Genomic DNA, 19,766 nt, shown 5'->3' on the forward strand with positions numbered 1-19,766 from the left:
CTAAGGATAATCTCATAGAAAGTGTACTTAGAATAATAAGGGTAAGCAATTTCGCTTTTGTCATGTCTTATGGCATCCCCTTGTATGATATATAGTTTATGTGATCTTTAACTTACCATTTCCAAGGCTTCAATTAGTATTGCGAATATGTTTTAGAGCTGGTTAAGTATGGTTAGTAGGCAACACAAGGCTTAGATTTAAGTGAGAGTTTGCGTTGTATTATGTTTGGTCTTAAGAAACTAGAATACATTATGTTATCCTCTACGATCAATAATAAGTGTCGTAATTTTAGTTCAAACCAACTAAAATCAATACACTTATTATGAACCAGAGTTACTAACTAGACAGAGACTGTCTCGTTTAGTCCCATGCTTTCCCCCCTTTGACGGTGAGTGGTGAAACGGGAATGATGAACGAGCGGACGCACGACCTGACTGGCTAGGGAAGCAGTTTCAAAGTCAGCACAGCCGGAGAGACGACGCGGGGAGTGCAGCCGCTCGCTGCTCCTCTTCCAAAAATCCTCCTTTTCCCGTCTCCCTCTCCCTCCTTCCCCAAATCCAAGAAGTTTTCAATGCCCGAAGCCGACCGCCCATTCCTCCCTCCCCGTGAACCCTTGCCCCAAGAAATCTTCATCTTCCTCCTCCTCTCCCCGGCCGCCGGAACCCGAACCCCCTGCTCGCCGTGTTCGTCTTTTCCCGGTCCGCTCCGGGCCGGCGCCAACCCGTCCGGCGCCTGCCGGCATCTTTCTTGATACTCCAGTATTTCTATCAGTAATATCTTCTGGGGATTTCTTTCCTTTCTTGCTCCACAAAGGAAGCTTCTTGGCCTTCTTCCAAGAATCGCGGCGCTGAAATCTGTATCGATTTCTCCGGTTTGCTAGCTTCCTTCCTTGCTCGCTCGGAACTCGCAAGCTGCACACGCCTCCCAAATCCGAATTTATCTCCCCGGCCAAATGAGGCTGGTGGTGCGCGTGCTCGAGGCCCGGAACCTCCTCCCTTCCCCTGCGGCGGCGGCGGCGGAGGCGGCGGGCGACCCGTACGCGCGGCTGCAGCTGGGCCGGCAGCGGGCGCGGACCAAGGCGATCAGGCGCTCCCCGACCCCGGCCTGGGACGAGGAGTTCGCCTTCCGCGTCGGCGACCTCGGGGAGGAGCTCCGCATCTCCGTCGTCGACGAGGACAAGTACTTCTCCGACGACTTCCTCGGCCAGGTCAAGGTGCCCCTCTCCGCGGTCCTCGACGCCGACGGCCGCTCCCTCGGGACGCAGTGGTACCGGCTCATGCCAAAGAGCAGCAAGTCCAAGACCATCCGAGACTACGGTACACACCTTTTTGCTCTGTCAGCTCGTCAATTGTTTCATTGTGCTGTGGTGATTAACAAGTATCTACATGCTGCTATATGCAGGAGAAATCCGCCTGGCGATATCTCTGTCCCAGAGCTACCCCGAAGAGACAACCACGACGACGGCAGCGCTCGCGCACTGGGGCTCAGACGAGTTTACATCCAGTTCAGACAAATCGGCTGAACTAAGGAAGGGGTCTTCTCTGCCAAACATCCCTATGGAACCATTCACACCGGTAGCAGTGCCCGGGAGTGATGAACCAGATATCGCCAAAGAGGACAAATCGAATGTCGGACCATCATTCATCAACCGGTTACAGCAGATCTTCGCAGCGAAACCAAGAGACGCGGAAGCTTCTGTTCTTCCACCTGTCTCCAAGCATGACCGCGGTTTGGATACTCTCGAAGAAGAAACGCCGTCGACTAGCCCGCAAGTCTCTGATAAGCAGGATTCTGAAGCTAGTGCGAACATGTCCTTCGATGAACTGCTGAAAACCTATGCATCTAAGCATGAAGGGAGCGACATGCCTGAGAATTTGGCAGGTGTTCTCATTGATCAGGCTTACGCTGTCGCGCCCAGTGACTTGAATGTGCTTCTTTTCTCGCCGAGTTCTGATTTTCTGCAGTCGCTTGCGGAGATGCAAGGGACCACTGGTCTTGATGTTCAACCATGGAGGCTTGAAAGTGATGGTCAGGTCTTGAAGAGGGTAGTAAGCTACACAAGAGCTGCCACTAAACTAATTAAGGCCGTGAAAGCAACAGAAGAAGTGACATACCAGAAGGCAGATGAAGATATGTATGCAGTTCTGGCGGATGTCGATACTCCTGATGTCCCTTTTGGCAACAATTTCAGGGTGGAGGTTTTAACATGTATAATGCCAGGGCCTGAACTAGCAGATGGTGAGAAATCTTCACATCTTGTCATCTCTTGGCGCTTAAATTTCGTGCAGAGTACCATGATGAAGGGAATAATAGAAAATGGTGCGAAGCAAGGGTTGAAGGATAATTACAATCAGTTCTCTGAGCTCCTTGCCCGGCATGTCAGGCCAGTTGATGCAAAGAACACGGCCACGACAAATATCGAAAGCCTGTCTTCGGTGCAACCGGAAACAGAATCTGATTGGAAGCTAGCTTTTCGGATCTTCGGAAATGTTACTGTTATATCCTCGCTGTTTGCGTTCATCTATGTCTTTACGCACATCGTCCTGGCAGGTCCTAGTATAATCCAAGGTCTCGAGTTCCCTGGCTTGGACTTGCCAGATTCTGCTGGTGAAGTTGTAGTTTGTGGGATTCTTGTTCTGCAAGGACAGCGTGTCCTTAATATGATTGCACGTTTCGTCCAGGCAAAGAGGCAAAGAGGTAGTACATACTCTCCTTTCTGTTTTTGCCGTTCTATTCCTTTCTATATAGAGGCAGTATGCATAAACTGAAGTGTTATTTGAAGGAACCACTGTGAATAAATTTTCAACAGATAAATCCTGCAGTTCATGGCACTTGAAGGTCACAACTTACCATATAATTAAGCTTCCACACAAGTGCTTGATTAGTCATTTCCGAAGAAAGTCCATTTCTAGTCCTTGAACACTCGGGGAAGTTCACTTTTTGTCCTAAAAAATATTTCGAGTTTAGAACGGACCTTGAACTCCTAGAATGGTTCACTTTTCATCCCCCATCGGTTGAGTTGGAAAATCGCTAACGTGGTAAGAAGAAACGGCCAACCAATCAAATTGGTTTTGAACCAGACCAATCCCAAGCTAGTTGAGATGTTGAACCCAACATCTTAGTGCAAAAAAATTGAAACCCTCATGTCCCTAAACCAGTCTTTTGTTCGGTTTCTTTCTCTCCCAATTCACTTGAAGCATCGTGCCACGGAAGGCCTGCTTGCTTTTGCCTATCAGCATCATCATGTCTCTCTAACCTTGCACCATTGCCTTGATATTTTTGCCACCCGTGCTAGATATTTGCCTGGCTCAATCGGGATAAGGACTAAAAGTGAATTGATTCTGAGCTTTCAAGGTTCATTTTGAACCAAATGGAAGTTTTAGGACCAAAAATGAACTTTCACTAGAATTCAAGGACCAAAATTGGACTTTCTTCGTCATTTCCTGTTACTAAAATGGGGTGCTGTTATTTTTTATTTTATTCAACTAAGCCGTCAGTTAATGTTCCAACCATATACTCCTACAATCTGCACATATTGAGAAACGTTGCTCACATGATCTTTTGGAATGTATAGGCAGGGATCATGGAGTCAAAGCAAAAGGAAATGGCTGGCTGCTGACTGTTGCTCTGATTGATGGGGCCAACTTAGCAGCAACCAAATCATCTGGATACTCTGATCCATATGTTGTATTTACTTGCAATGGAAAGACAAAGACAAGTTCGATTAAGTTTCATACTCTCGGGCCTCAGTGGAATGGTAAAACTGCTATTTTGCTTGCAATATTGCTATCCATTGCATAACTCGCAAGATATATGCATTGCGAAGTCAGTTTCTTTTGACCTATTTTATATTTGCCAGCATTTTACTTTAACTAATGCATAACATTAGAAGTCCAATAACCAAAATGTGTTACTGGGCTCTAAGGATCAGTACTGCTAGGTAGATTTTTAATCTGCAATGTTGTTTTACAGCCTTTTCAAAATTTGCAGAAATTTTCGAATTCGATGCCATGGAAGATCCACCCTCAGTGATGGAAATAAACGTGTATGATTTTGATGGACCCTTTGATGAAGTCGCCTCCCTTGGTCATGCTGAAGTAAATTTCTTGAAATATAATATATCCGAGCTTTCCGACATATGGATTCCTCTCAAGGGAAAACTGGCGCAAGCATGTCAGTCAAAACTCCATTTGAGAATTTTCTTGAACAACTCAAGGGGTACAGAAGTCGTGAAGGATTACCTAGACAGGATGGAGAAAGAGGTTGGCAGAAAGGTAGGACCCTATTCCCTATGGTCAACTAGCGAAAAGAAAATCTACTATTAGGATCAACCCTCCTATCATACAAATATTACCATTGTCAGAACATGACCATGTCAGGATAACAAATGTTAGCCTTGTATAGTTTTTCCCCCATCTTTCGTTTCATTGTTTCTTGTTTTTCTCTTTCTTTCTTGTAGCCTGGCTACGTTGTTGTACCACCCGCTTTCTTTGCGTTTTTTCTTCTAATATACAAAGACACACGCTTTGGTGTGTGTTCGAGAAAAATATTACCATTGTGTACTTCAAGGAATTTGTAAATCTATAATATGTACACTTGCTAAAATCTGTGTAAGAATATTATCATACGTGCACTATAAGGAAAAGAACAAAGTTTGTACACTTCCTTTTCATTTAAGTATTTTCTTTTGCCACTTTTGAAATGCGCAAGTACGCAGGCCAAAAGTTGGTGTATATAGGATCATGTAATTGATGTCTGACTAACGGAGGGAAATCTTATTATGCAGATTGCTATGCGGTCACCTCACACAAACTTAGAGTTTCAGAAGACCTTTTCTTTGCCACCAGAAGAATTCCTTATCAATGATTTTACTTGCCATTTAAAGCGCAAGATGCTCACACAGGTATGTTTGCTTTTGCATGTCTGCCCGTACTGCTCTTCTGCTTTGCAGTGGGCGAGCCCTCATTCATTTCCTAATATAGTACCCTGTGGTGACAAAAGTGGATTCAGTATTGTCAAATTAAAGAGTCGGCTACAGCCCAATTGTCTTTTAAGATTATGAAATGTGCAAATCTACAACGGTAGTCTCAGTTTTTGCCCCTTTTTTTTTTCTTTTTTCGAAATGGGGCTGACCCCGGCCTTTGCATCAATCGATGCACGCAGCCCTCTTTTATTACCCAGATAACATAATCCTTAGTTTTACAATTCACGAATCACACAACGTGTACACAAAAACTAGCCAATGAAAAATAAGACAGACTCGCTTATACATCTGAAAGTCGTTTAACAGGACGCCAGCCATCCTGGTTGTATATAGCCCGTGCCACCGCATCCAGCATGCATAGGCTCGCGTTGCGTCTCCGGCATTAAAAGAGACCATTCGTGGATCCAGTGTGAGACCATACGGGTAACCTGTAAAAAAATTGAGTTCGTACTCTTGTTAAAGACAATATCATTACGGCAGTTCCATATAGCCCACATGAGCGCGCAAAACCCAATTCTAATTCTGAACTTGGACACTTTGTCAACTCCGTTTAACCAATTTCCAAACATATTTGTAACATTTGATGGAGGAACAATATTGAAAGTGAACTGAATAACTCTCCAAATAAGTTTAGCGAAGGGACAACTCAGTTTTTGCCCGTATGACGTAGTACAAAGAGTCCACACAAAATTATTCATTTTGTGAACCCAGTTTGACAAATGGTAACTTCTTCGTCTGCATGTTCTGCTTCAGTTATCCTCGTCTCCGACCAACAAATATTACCTACCATTGTCTGCCAACCATGCTTGAGATTAATACCAAGACCTTGTTTGGCACTAGAGTTTTTGTGGGGATAATCCCCGCCAAATTTGAAATCCCCACTTATTACTAAAAGCATGTTTGGTACTAGAGTATTTAGCGAGTTTATTCCCGCTTATCCCCACTTTTCCCGAAATCTTAGTTTATTTTTTTTTTCCAATCCCCAATACTCTACCTCTACCTAGTGGACTGGGGTTGGGGTTTTGTGGGGATTGGGTGAAGGTAGGGGTTTCACCCAATACTCTAGAGTATTATCCCCACTAATCTCCACAAAAACTCTAGTACCAAACAAGGCCTAAACAGTGTCATTTTTCGCATGGCCATGCTACTGTGGGCCTGAATTTACACCAGCATTTGACATAAATTTCTGTTTTCTGATGTGCCTGCTTGAGTGCTTAGCTTTTGCTGTCTTGCAGGGTCGCTTGTTTTTATCTCCAAGAATTATTGGGTTCTACACGAATATTTTTGGTCACAAAACGAAATTCTTCTTTCTTTGGGAAGATATTGAAGATATCCAATTGGTTCCGGCAACCCTAGCTTCGATGGGGAGCCCATGCCTGCTGATTATTCTTCGCAAGGGCAGAGGATTGGATGCAAAGCATGGTGCAAAGCAACTGGATGATGAAGGGAGACTCAAGTTTCATTTCCAATCTTTTGTGTCATTCAATGCGGCACAAAAGTAAGTTCAGTTTCTTGGATGCTGGTCATCGCAGTAAACTACTTTAGTTCAAAGGACACTAACTTATTGTCCAATTTACTTCATGAGCACTTCTTTTCCTAATTTGCTTGTTGCATACTTTGCAGGACAATAATGGCACTGTGGAAGGCGAGATCCTTGACCCCTGAAGAAAAAATTCAGCTGGTAGAAGAGGAATCAGATACCGAAGACCTCCAAAATGAGGAAAGTGCATCTTTCTTAGAGATAGAGGATGCCAAAATGTCAGAAATATTTAAATCTACAAAACATCTGGATGTAAGATTCCTTATTCCATCTGAATTTGATGTGCAATCCACCATGTCAAGCATGACGAGTGCAACAATTACAAATTTAAGTTCAAACCAAACCAACTTCTATTTTTCATTTAGGTGTCAACACTCGTGGGGATATTTGAGGGTGGTCCTGTGGAGCATCAAATGATGGAGAAAGTTGGTTGTATGGATTACTCTGTTACAGCATGGGAACCAGTCAGGGCAGATGTTTACCAGAGGCAAGTCCATTACAGGATTGACAAGAAATCATCACGCCATGAGGGGGAAGTAATGAGCACCCAACAGAGGTCTCCGTTGCCTGATAAGAATGGATGGCTGGTTGAAGAAGTAGTTACATTTGAAGGTATCCCTGTTGGTGAATGCTTCAATGTAAGTGACAATTTCCTCATATTAAATTATTTAGTTTATCATATATCTAAACATAGCCACATTAGGCTATATATTTCAATTATACGTGCCACTATATTGCTGTTTTTTCTAGAATCAAAACAGATCCTTGGTTTCTATCCAAGATAACATTTTTCTTCATGGAAATGTTATACTTTCGACATTTCACCTATACATGACACCGTCATTCTTATTCCAACAGCTCCACATTCGGTACCAGTTGGAGCAGATTGCGTCAAAGCAGAAGTCATGCACTGTCCAGGTATCTATTGGCATCTCATGGTTAAAGAACTGCAAGAATCGAAAGAAGATCACGCAGGAGGTGGCATCCAAAATGTCTTCTCGCCTCAAGAAGATATTCAGCCAGCTAGAGAAGGAATTTGTACCAGTTAAATAGGAGCTATTTTTTTTTTCTATATCTTACTTTTGCTGTTGCACATAGGGATGGAACGCCAGAAAGCATCTCCTGGTGATACCTTGATTTTGAGTCTGGGCGAGCACTGTACATAGTGAATCCGATTGTAGAATCAACATCAGAACCAAGAATGTGGTAGGATTGAGTGTTCAAATATAGCCTTCATGTTAGATTAGAAACAACACGAGTTGTTACTCCCTATAGGTAAATTACTGTTCTTTTCAACATTTTTACTCTTTCAAATGAACAAGAAAATTAAAGGAATGGAACAAATGTTTCTTCACGCGGTGGTCCTTATATGAGCCATAGGAGTTATCTTGGCAACCCATTTCATAGGTAAGCCGAATTGTTAGGTCTCTTTCGGCCATCTTGCGTGTGTTTTATTGTCAGGTGCATCATACAAAGCTTATGTGTTTTCTAAATGGTGTGTATGGTGAGTATCATGTAGGGTGCTTATATTTCTGCGTTTCGCTAAACAAGTAAACCTTTAACTTTTTAGATTTGATTAAATGGTTTCTGTTTTTAGTATGTTCCTATTTTACTCACTATTTTCGGGTATCCTAAATTCCTAATATACTCCTACACTTCATCTAACTAGTATTCTGTACATATTGCTAGTCTTTTCTATTGCATCTTTCTACATTTATGCATCGAAACTTTGTACTTTTGTTTTACACTAGTTTCTTCTCTATATTTTCTACTGTTCACTAAGAAGTCAAACCCATATTCTCATGGCTGTATACAGCTTGTCCATGTAAAAGTAGCATACATTTTTTTTTCATGTAAGTGTGCTGATGCAAACATATGTACTGCTCTTATTTGTGCTTTGGGTTCTGCACGATAAATATAACATTTTCCAGAGCTATAACAGGTCTATAAAACCAAGAACTACTGCAGGGCACATCACAAATACAGTGCGAAAGAACAAACATATCACAAAAAAGGCATCCAAGCATACGCTCAGGGGTTTGGAGGTTTGATTTATTTGGGCAGAGCCAACACAGAAAATTGATGGCAAGTTACATGGGCTCCATCACATCCGCCAACTTGAAAGAGCTTTACAATCACCAGCTTATTTCTGATCTGATATTTACACATGCATAATTGCAGAACAAAACTCCGGATTACAGCCGAATTCACATATAACGCAGAGGACACAACTACAGCCATCTTTCGCCTATGGGGGCAATCTTCAGGAAGTAATACCACAAGTCTGATGCCACATAGTACAGTCAGTACAAAGGAGAGAAAAACCCAGGAGTCCAGCTAGCTGTGTTGGGTTCATACACCAAAACTGGAGTGACTCGAATCGCTCCGCCAAGAGCAATGGAAGGCGCAAATTCCATCAGCTGTACAGAAGAGACAGGAAGAACAGCGTCGAAAACTTGCAGAGGATTCAGATATTTTTGTCTTGCTGGTTCCTTTCTTTTCAGAGGTGGTCGGTATGCCAAGATTGCTCGAGTGCCTGTGATATTATCCCAGCCGCAATAGGCACTGGTTTTAAGTTTAGCTAATCTAACACTGCATAACGGATTTATGCATTCAGTAGCTCCTTGTGTCGAGCGGATCATAGTCATATGCTTCACCAGCCTTAACGAACCGCCCCTTCACTCTTTTTCTCACATCCGCCCTGGCCTTGCGAGACTCGTATCTGATCTTGTGGTCAAATCTATCAAAAGGGCCAACATATGAAGAATAGTTAGCTAGCTAACAAAGAAAATAGGAGATAGAGTTACATAGGGAGGTCTGGTAGACCAGGCAAGTTGGAAGCAATGTTTCATTACTGTTGCAAGTAAAACATGCAATGCCTTCCAAGAAAAGAAATGCACAGCAACATTAAGAATAAATGCACGTACTTTCTTCTCTTCTTCTTCTCCTTGTACCGTGTAATCGCACTATCTCTAATTCCGGCAAATGAGCAGTCAGGGCCAGGAGGAAGCCAAGGAGGCTCGCCCATAAGGAGCATTGGTGATACCCCACAATCCTGGTATTCTGCAGGAATGCTCTCACCAGTAAAACCAGAATAGGAAATAGCTTGCCTAACAGGGATGCAAAGACTGGAATCATCTTTTACTCCTGGATTTGACATTCCAGAGTCAGCAGATACAGCTGGCATTGTCGGCTTGGGCTTCTGAAAACAAAGAGATTTTGAGGTCAGCCCAAAAGAGTAAAGAACAAGAGTTGCAATACGACTCTTTCCATTAAAGAGCTTGAGGAAAAAAGGACAACTGAAGTTTTTCTCAACAATGATTGTAAATGCAAAAGGGACATAATTCTCAATTCACATTAAAGGCTTAAACTGAATTTTGGCAAAAGGAGCATGAGAGTGTATATACTTAAGTGTTTCTGCAAAGGAGGAATACAAAATTAATATCACGGAAGTGTGATTGTTCAAATAATGAGTGAACTCCAGTTATGAGAACATCGGCACATGAATGTGAATACCTATAAAAGATACTACCTCCGTCTCAAGGAATAAGGCGCACGCGTATTCCAAGACGAACTTTGACCATAAAAATTGAGCAACAAAATCTTGGTTATATTATATGTAATTAGTATTGTTGGATTCGTATTGAAAAGCACTTTCTAATGATGTTAATTTTATACAAACAATCTTTATATATTTAAAGTAATACTTAGTCAAATGAAAAGCACGTAAAACGAGGGCGCCTTATTCCTTGAATCGGAGGTAGTACATGCTAACCAACTAAATAGCTACTGAGAACAAGCTACAAACCTCATCTGTACTCCCTGCATGCACTTCCTTCATTTCAAAGTAACTGTCAATCCCAGCATCATCAAAGAGTTCTTCAGTCTGAATATGAGAGTTACCAAATAGTTCTTCATAATTTTCGTAACTCAGGTCAATATCATCCATTGAGAAATCTTCATATATGCTGTCCTTGTTGCTGAACATATGTTTGTCTGGTGTATACTGCAGAAGGAAACCATAAGCACACATTAATGACAAATTAGAAGATCAGATTTTCGAGAATTTTCCCATTAATTCTTTCTGCCAAAGGAATGCAGAGAAGGGACATGCAATACACACTTTCCTGCGTTAGGAACCCACCAAGGAGATTTTAAGGTGCGCCAACTTTTATGTGGACCATTTATTACCCTTCTAGGTGTAGTAGATCAACAGTAGTTATATTAAGGAAGTAACTTGTCAACTGAAGGGAGGAAAGATGTGTTGGCTATTTTAAACCCATGGCATATGAGGGGGGGTATATGCAACAGAACAAGTGAAACATCAACTCTGCATATGGAAGGGACACACAAAAATATTGCCGCACCTTAGCTGTCGTCGAATCCACAGATACGGCTACCTGATCATTAGCAAGTGGAAGAAGGTCCGAGCCAGCTTCAGAAGATGAGCCCATCACAGACTTTTGCTTGTCTTCATTATTAAGATCATTCGTAAGTGCTGCGCTAGCCATATCCAACAAACTGTTGTCCCCTTGAGCATTGTCTCCGTTACTGACAACACTTTCACTGATGCTCATCATGCTTATTATTTGCTCACAGTTTGGCTCGGGAGCTACATCAGGAATATCCAAAATGAATGACCAGACTCTCGAAAGCTCTGCAGATGATGGGCATCCTGAATAGCAATTTATATTCTGTCTCTTGTGGCCAGCAGCGGACGATCCAGCACTATGCCCATTCCAGTCGCAATTTTGGCAAAGCGAGGCGTTCTCTTCTAGGCAGCGGACCATGGCAGGTTGTGCAGAACACCGGTCACATAGAAGGGTTCTTGAATGGCGCCGAGAAAGAGCGTTGGCTGAATGAACGTTGCGGTCACACGACAAGCACAAAGCTGCAGAATCCGATCGGCAGTAAACCATGGACCTATGCTCCCCGCAGTAATCGCAGAGAGCGCCCATGATGTTCGTTTGTTATTGATGAAACTGCAAGCCAGCTTTAGGAGCTTTTACTTGGCCAACAAACCCTTCTTCACGAGCTTTGAAGATCACTCAAACCCACGAGAAACCTGTACAGTAGTGAAAAGTAATTAATAAAAAAATCGAGCTCGCTTTGAAGATCACTCAAACCTGTTAAGCTTCATGCACTAGCCACTTGAACCAAAAGTCCGAACTGATGGAAAGAGCTAGGCAATCTACTTGTACACTTCACAACACCCCCACTCGCGTGTGACGGGAGAAGAGAAAGTCAACACGGGAAAGAAGAAGAACACACCGAAACAGCGGTGGCTAAAGAGGGGGGCAACAGCAATTTTTAGGCTTAATTGCGAAAACCATGTAAGAGGGGGGCAACAACAATTTTTAGGCTTAATTGCGAAAACCAGGATTTGAACTCGAGACCTGGGGCTCTGATACCATGTTAAGCTTCATGCACTAGCCACTTGAACCAAAAGTCCGAACTGATGGAAAGGGCTAGGCAATCTACTTGTACACTTCACAACAAAACCCACGAGAAATCTATACAGTAGTGAAAAGTAATTAATAAAAAAATTGCGCCCGTAGAACTCGTTAGGATAGAAATAGAGATAATCATAAACGAAACCAGGTCTCGTCGATTTAGTGGTGTATACATGAGACTAACATCATGCTATGAAACGTGCAGCAATAACCATGCTGCACCACATGGATGTCTTGCATCAGCTAATAAAGCAGTGGATAATATAGATCTACTACTTCCTAATTGGGAAGTCTTGCCGCCACCTACATTAAGAAGATTTGTAGGCTTCAACAGACTCCGTGGAGTCCGCCGACCAGCATAAAAGAAGTCGAAGCCACGCTATAAAAGTACAAAGCACTAGTGTTGTGATCTTCTGCGCTTTCGGTACGTTTTCTGCTTCCCAGTGGTTGTTTGGTGGTATATATTCCCCAGTGGTCAATAGGTGCTGCAAGCAGGCCATTGTTTACGCTTGAAAAGGACAATATGCGGTGTGCGACGAGCATTGTAAACTGAGGCGATGATAGATAGTATCAACCAAGAGTGGCAAGACCAATGAGACGAATATAGTAACAAAGATACTCACAAATACTGATCTTACTGCACTGAAACTATTTGGAAACATTTTTTTTTCGAGGGTACAACTATTTGGAAACATGAGGACGGTGGTTTTCATTCTTAAGGCGGAACCTTGAAAAGGCATGTGGAATGGAATGGAAAAGAAGAAGGAGAAAGGCAGAAATTCTTGCAGCCATGGTGCGCATTTGTGCACGTCGCAAAAGATGGAATTTTGTGCAGCAAAGAAAAGAGCCTCTTTTTTTTCTTGTCTTCCACATGTTATTGTTTTTTGTTTTACACGGAATATTTATATTATTCATTTTCCAATTAAAAACTGTATTTTTTTGTAGTTGGTAATTACTGTTGGTACTATTTTTTTCCAAGAAAAATCAGTACTGTACTATTTTCAGATTTTTTTTGTAGTTGGTAATTACTGGTAGTACTGTTCCAAGAAAAATCAAACTTTAATTAAAGAGTGATGAAGAGGAAGATGGAAGAAGTGGTCGACAGCCAAAGCGGTCTTTTCCCCCTATTTTTCTGGGATCACTTTGCTGTTGAAGCGCGCAAATCGGACATGGCAGGAGCTCCAGCCACATAACCGAAATCTAAGAATCGGTCTGAAGCAACCATCTCAAGCTAAATCGAGCGAAAACAAGCAAAAAAATCCTGAAATCGGAGCAGGAGCAGCAAGCATATACTACAGTAGGAGGGAATCAAATCTAGGCGCAAGGGAAAGAAAAGGAAGCCCCGATTCCCCGGGCCGTATAGCCTGGACGCTTGACCCAATCCAAGCAAAGCGGGAACAGCTCTAGAAAGAGGAAGAGGAGAGACTGAGAGAGGAACGCACCTGAAGCGAGCGAGCGAGCAAGCGGCCGCAGCAGCTGGTAGGTCGTCAGATCCAGCCCAAGCGCCGGGCCAGCAGGACGGCGGCTCCGAGGAAATCGCCCTCCGGTCGCGGCAGCCAGCAGCAGCCCGAACGGGAAAAAATCTTTCCTCCTCCCTGGTTAGAGAGAGAGAGAGACAAAGGAGTGGACACGAGCTGGAAGAAGAGAGAGGAGGGATAAGGAAAGAGAGGAAGAGAGAGGGAGGCGCAGTACAAGTAGAGCAGAGAGAAGTGGTAGCGTAGGGGGAGACGACGTGGTGGGCCCCACACGCCGGGCCGGGTGGGCCAGCCACCGAAAGCGAAAATGGTATCTCGTCGCTTTTTGCGCTTTTCCGAGGACATCGCCGTCATTTCCCGCCCTGGATTGCGCCGCCACGTGTGCCATGCGGCCGGCCGGTGCGGTCCAGTCACGCCGCACGTCTCGCTGGCGGGTGGGCCGACGATGCATCCGGACCTACATGTCAGTGAGAAGCTACAGCTAGCACTACGGTGCGTAGCATTGTTCGGCCGAAAAGATCCACTGAGCGACGAACCTCTGACGACTTGTCTACCCGCGCTAGCGCATGTGGCTGACGGGTGGCCCCGGCGTTTTCGGTGGTACTTGCCCCGTTAAGCACCGTACGTAGCTTTCAGGCTTTCCCACGGGCGGCTTTAGTTTTTCCTTTTTCCTAATTTTATAATTGCGCTTTTTGCGTGCGACTCGCACTGATCGTGCGTACTAGGATGCAAACACTTGGATATTCCGCCGCCACTCGCAGCATAGCTCAGAGACTGAGAGACAGATATTTTTCCAAGATATTTTTCGCATGTTCGACCACGATATTTTGCATCTATGCATGTCCGCCTGCCCTACCTAGTATATTCTACAAATACGCATACATGCGACACCACTTGATCTAGATTTTTATATGCGTTCCTCAATACTCGGTATATGCATCACCAGATATTACGTATTTGTAAGTTTAATACTGGTGACACATAAATCTTGGAGAAATGTACGGACCTAAGATAGGGAGCAGCAGCGGGGAGTAGATATAGATAAAGACGCCATTAAATGGATTCTAGTTTTCAATCAAATAATGCTCGTAGTAACAATGCAGTTAAGATGAAATACAAAAATAATTCTATGCGTGTCGGCATAAAAATAGCTAGTAACCCAAACTAAACTCGGTATATGCATCACCAGATAGATTGTCAACTTGTATTCTCACCATTAAACTATCATACTATAATAGATAACGAACCAATGCATCTTGCTTGATGCGGTCAAATCAATTATTATCTTAAGCTGACTATTGCTCAGAAACTCTCGTGTACCTTTTATTTAGAGCGGGTTCCAGTTTTTGCTTGTTACGGAAAAACTTATCATGTTCTATGAAACTTTCTCTACATTGCACGAACAAATTAACTCGTAACCTCGGTTTTCCCTCTCTAACTTTCTTCCTCTTATGCGCTCATGATTTAACATAATCGGATGTGCATATATACATATAATCTTCTATGAAAATGCACCACGTATATCGTACACAGCTGGAAGTATGGCATGAGCATGCCCCATATGTCAAAATTGGAAAAACAATCAAAGAGAGTGAATTTGGTGATCAGTTGTATATGTACGCATGCACTCTTTATCGTTCAATTTGCTTTCAGATGTGCGCAAATAGCAGAGATGCTCACGGTGTCCACACGCCGTGAAATCAACTTTTCTAGTCTGGAGCTACTTTTATGTCCAATCATGCACCCAGTCGCTTCGACGCTGGCCTGGCCAGCTACAAATATCAGCCAGCGCAAGGCAAAAAAAGAATACGAAATAAGATCCTCTAATTCTGTTTCTCGACTGGTTTTTGTTCGGGGGTTTGGCGAACTCAAACAAGATTTTATCCAAAATTTCTTATCTTACAATTTCCAATTGAAATCGAAGGATAAATGACATGTTCAATAAAACAAAGAATGAACGAGAACTCAGATTCATGAATAGAGCAGTTTCAGACGACGATGAAATAATGAAAAAATTGCATCTGGAAAACGTAGGGTGTCGCTTGGAGCATCTCCTCAACCAGGGATTGAGCAGGACGAGTAGGTGGCGTCGCTTGAGTCTTCTCTTCAATTGGGGCTCGAGCTTGATTAGTAGGTGACCTCCCTAGAGTTTTCTCCTCGACTGGGGATCAAGGTGTGGAGGTGATAGCAATGGCGATCTTTGACTCGACCTTGAAAGCATCCATCTCTTGCATGACATCATTGGAAGTTATTTGTTCAAAGTTGTGCTTGTTCTTGAGGATTCTTGGATCGTCCAGTTCAAAGGGAAAGAGAGCATTGATGTACTTCCTCTTGATCCGATCATCATCAACATGAGAGGCACCAAGGTCTCGAAAGGTGATAGCAAGAACTGATACGTCTCCAACGTACCTATAATTTCTGATGTTTCATGCTTGTTTTATGACAATACTTACATGTTTTGCTTGCACTTTATAATGTTTTTATGCGTTTTCCGGAACTACCCTATTAACAAGATGCCGAAGGGCCAGTTGCTGTTTTCTGTTGTTTTTGGTTCCAGAAAGGCTGTTCGGGCAATATTCTCGGAATTCGACGAAACGAAGACCAAACATCTTATTTTTCCCGGAATCTTCCAGAAAGTCAGAGGGGGACCAGAGGGTGCCTCGGGGCCCCACACGTGTGGCCGGCGCGGCCCGGAGGGGGCGCGCCGCCCTAGTGTGAGGAGGCCCCGTGGCCCCTCCGACTCCGACTCTTCACCTATTTAAGCCCTGGAGACCTAAAAACGCGATACCAATTGACGAAACTCCAGAAAGACTCCAGGAGCGCCGCCACCATCGCGAAACTCCGTTTCGGGGGACAGAAGTCTCTGTTCCGGCACCCTGCCGGGACGGGGAAGTGCCCGGAAGCCATCTCCATCAACGCCACCGCCTCCATCATGCTCCGTGAGTAGTTCCCCCATGGACTACGGGTTCTAGCTGTAGCTAGTTGGTATTCTCTCCCCCATGTACTTCAATACAATTATCTCATGAGCTGCCTTACATGATTGAGATTCATCTGATGTAATCGGTGTTGAGTTTGTTCGGATCCGATGGATTGTTACATTATGATTGTCTATCTAGAAAGTTTATGAAGTTATTGTTGCTGCAATCTTGTTATGTTTAATGCTTGTCACTAGGGCCCGAGTGGCATAATCTTAGATTTAAGCTCTATACTTATTGCTTAGATTGTATCTACAAGTTGTATGCACATGTCTATGTCCGGAACCAAAGGCCCCAAAGTGACGTAAATTGGGACAAGCTGGAGGGAAGGCTTAGATATGAGGATCACATGTTTTCACGGAGTGTTAATGCTTTGCTCCGGTGCTCTATTAAAAGGAGTACCTTAATTTCCAGTAGATTCCCTAGAGGCCCGGCTGCCACCAGCTGGTAGGACAAAAGATGTTGTACAAGTTTCTCATTGCGAGCACGTACGACTAAATATGGAAAACATGCATACATGATTAATGATCTTGATGTTCTGTCTTAATGCTATTTGTCGTCGTGGTGAACAGACAGATGCCATAGGATGGCTTAGATTGGGGCCGAATGGACGCAAGAGGATTCGGGGAAGGGTTTGTGATCAGGTGTGATGAACTTCCGGATGGTTTCCTCAAGAACTTGGCCAGGGCCAGAGGTTGAAGAAGAAAGACACAAGGAAGAACTCGCTCTAGATACCCCAGCCATAGTGTTTTTCCAAAGAATGAATACAACCACTTGTTATGCTTATATATTTTATCTCCCTGTGTTCAATCAACACTCCTGTGTTATACTACCTCTAAGGACGACTGCTTATCCCCCATACTGTGGATTATTTCACTATCTGTTTTTTTCAAGGGCCACTGTCAGGAGGCATAGGCTCTACTCTATGTTCACCTAGAGCACACCTACCTCCTCTCTGTTTTATTTTATTTTGTTTTAATAGTTTACTTTGTTTTGTTTATTTGTGCTTTAGTTTATTTCTGTTCAGTATTACTTTCTCTGTTTTTTATTTCATTTTGTCTAGTTTTATTTCCAGTTTTTGTTTTCATTTTCCTCATATACCTCCAAAATCCATAAAATTTGAAAAAAACTAAAAATAGAAAACTTGCTTCTATTGCTAGAGAACCCACAACCATTGGAGCTATAATGCGCCATAATAATTATAGAGAATCAAGAACTCAAAATAGAAGAGTGCTACAGATGAGAATTAAAATAGAATTTGTTATATCTTGCTTACCATGATATAAACTCATTCTCAACAGGATACTAAACATCTTAAATTTCAATGTATTTTATTGAGAATATTTATTACAATGTTAATCTGAATTTGTTATATTCATTATGGTTCAAGAGGTAGAAATCACTTGTCTATTTGTGGGAGAGTCCAGATAGAATCCTTCATGGGTTGAGAATTCCATGGAAAACTTGTGCTATTATGGCATCCTTAAAAGATTATGTCTCCCAATATCCTTAATTCTTGCATGGAGAATGCTTACAAATAGGGGAATCCTTATGTCCTTGATTATGTGGAAGAGAGACATTACTGCACAAGAATGCATCACAATTGCAGAACCATGAAGAAGAACAGATGAACCCTAGAAATTACTGCGATGAAAAGAGGAGGAATGATGAAACCTAAAGTTCAGATTGGATGGAAAAGAAGAGGAGAGTTTAATGGAACAAAAGGGTGGAATAAATGGATTAGCTACCTAATGCCAACCTTCAACAGAAAGCAACTTTATCTCTTACACTATTTGATTGTCCTCCAAGGCTACTCAGAAAGAGGTTGAATGAGCCAGGTCTCTGTGGATCTTCAGAAACATTCCCACAGAAACTTGTGGAGAATAATATGCCACAAGTATTTACGATAATCCACAATGCTACTTGATAAATCATGATAATTGCTTTATTTTCAGTTCCTATTAACAACAAGGTATCAAAGAATTTTGTTTCTAGCAACATTTAAGGATAAGGTCAGATGATGGCCCATGCGCTACTTGATAATATTAATTACTACTAATTTGAAAATGGGATTGGAGGAGTCTTGATCAACATTCATGAGTCCCTAATATCTCTTGAGATTTGATCAACTACCTAGTTATATTATTACTAAAAGCAAGTTGAAAAGTTTTAATTCCAATTATTTTGAACTGATGTAAAATTATGTGTTTGTGCACCATGAAAAAAGTATGGTTGTGTGATAGCTGAGAGATTGTTGAGTTTGTTCACAGTTACGGAAAATTGCTATAGATAGAGGGAAAATACATTGTAGAATTACACTGGTACTAACACCTCTATATGTTTAAAATTCAAGTTATTTGTTTTATCTTCTTATGTTTGTCACTTTGTTCTTCATGAATTTATTTTGTAAAGATCTTTCTCACAGAAGAAATGTTAGGTCAAATTTGTTTGATCACTTCTTGATGCTCTTTTTGCTTTCCAAAGATCATTTCTACAGTGCATCATTAGAAACTCATTTTGAGTCTATCTAATACGTGAAGAAAGAACTTTGGAGAGAATCCATGTTATTTTGTTACAGTAGTACTTTGTTTTATATTTGTGTTCCAGTTGTTTTCTACTACTGTATAACCTCTCCTTGTCTTATTTTGTGTTTTTGTTGTGCCATGAAGTTCCTGACTCATACGATACTAGATTGATTTCATAGAGAAGAGCTCCTGCTCCTGCTTCATGTAACTTGTTTATTTTAGAAACCCAAAACGTCGGCTCCCAGTTGCAAAAATTTCAGATATAATGAACTTTCATTAGCTTGAGTTTTTCTGATTGAGCAATGAAGTATTTATTTTTCTTAAAATTTGTTTTACTGGCTGTTCTGTTTGGGCATTTGCCTCTGTTTTTGCATTGTCTTTGGTGGACTTTAGCTTTTGTTTTTTTCAGATGACAGAGAGCTGTAGCATTGTTTTTATTGAGTTCTGTACTGTGTGCCACTTCACAGATCAAGGTGGATTCAATTTTGAGTACTAACCCTCTTGTTTTTGTTTATGAGAAGTTGTTGTGAAGAAGTTTTATGGCCTAGAGAGAGGAGGATGATGAGTTGATCACAGCATTATAAAAGCTCGATTTCAGTGATGCCTCAAGTCATCCCTGTGACATTTCAGAAGATCTGGTTGCTGAGTTGATGTCAAGTATCCCCTTTTTTCATCAACTATCAGCTTCTCCCAAAATCTATATTTATTCTGTCACATCATATGCTTTTTGATGAGCTACCTGTGCTTTTTATTTTTTGTTTTTTTGTTTGAATAAATTTGGACCTTAGCAACTTTGTTTGGGAGAGGATGATGA

General features: G+C 42.2%; 2 protein-coding genes across 2 annotated transcripts; one reads left to right on the top strand and one right to left on the bottom strand.

Moving 5' to 3' along the window:
- Positions 1-453: 453 nt before the first annotated feature.
- Positions 454-7,878, top strand: LOC124682810 (C2 and GRAM domain-containing protein At1g03370-like). The gene is made up of 9 exons (XM_047217454.1): positions 454-1,316; positions 1,402-2,697; positions 3,575-3,757; positions 3,991-4,274; positions 4,787-4,903; positions 6,220-6,482; positions 6,608-6,776; positions 6,890-7,162; positions 7,383-7,878. Exons 1-9 carry the CDS (start codon positions 953-955, stop codon positions 7,575-7,577), a joined length of 3,144 nt encoding a protein of 1,047 aa, XP_047073410.1. The 5' UTR covers positions 454-952; the 3' UTR covers positions 7,578-7,878.
- A 650-nt stretch (positions 7,879-8,528) lies between these two features.
- LOC124682910 (zinc finger protein CONSTANS-LIKE 9-like) lies at positions 8,529-13,522 on the bottom strand. Its single transcript, XM_047217542.1, has 5 exons — positions 13,420-13,522; positions 10,892-11,589; positions 10,333-10,530; positions 9,452-9,726; positions 8,529-9,264 (listed from the first exon to the last, which is right to left on the bottom strand). The coding sequence occupies exons 2-5, from the start codon at positions 11,480-11,482 to the stop codon at positions 9,138-9,140; spliced, it is 1,191 nt and encodes a 396-aa protein (XP_047073498.1). The 5' UTR covers positions 11,483-11,589; positions 13,420-13,522; the 3' UTR covers positions 8,529-9,137.
- Between the last annotated feature and the right edge of the window lie 6,244 nt (positions 13,523-19,766).

This window comes from Lolium rigidum, chromosome 1 (assembly GCF_022539505.1).
Source record: "Lolium rigidum isolate FL_2022 chromosome 1, APGP_CSIRO_Lrig_0.1, whole genome shotgun sequence".
Classification (NCBI taxonomy): Eukaryota; Viridiplantae; Streptophyta; class Magnoliopsida; order Poales; family Poaceae; genus Lolium; species Lolium rigidum.

Coding starts and splice junctions, on each gene's coding strand:
- LOC124682810 (XM_047217454.1), top strand. CDS start 953: ATGAGGCTGGTGGTGCGCGTGCTCGAGGCCCGGAACCTCCTCCCTTCC. Junction 6,483..6,607: donor TCATTCAATGCGGCACAAAA/GTAAGTTCAGTT, acceptor CATACTTTGCAG/GACAATAATGGCACTGTGGA. Junction 6,777..6,889: donor AATCTACAAAACATCTGGAT/GTAAGATTCCTT, acceptor TTTTTCATTTAG/GTGTCAACACTCGTGGGGAT.
- LOC124682910 (XM_047217542.1), bottom strand. CDS start 11,482: ATGGGCGCTCTCTGCGATTACTGCGGGGAGCATAGGTCCATGGTTTAC. Junction 10,531..10,891: donor TGGATTCGACGACAGCTAAG/GTGCGGCAATAT, acceptor TTCCTTCTGCAG/TATACACCAGACAAACATAT. Junction 9,265..9,451: donor GAGAAGAAGAAGAGAAGAAA/GTACGTGCATTT, acceptor CCCTTTTGATAG/ATTTGACCACAAGATCAGAT.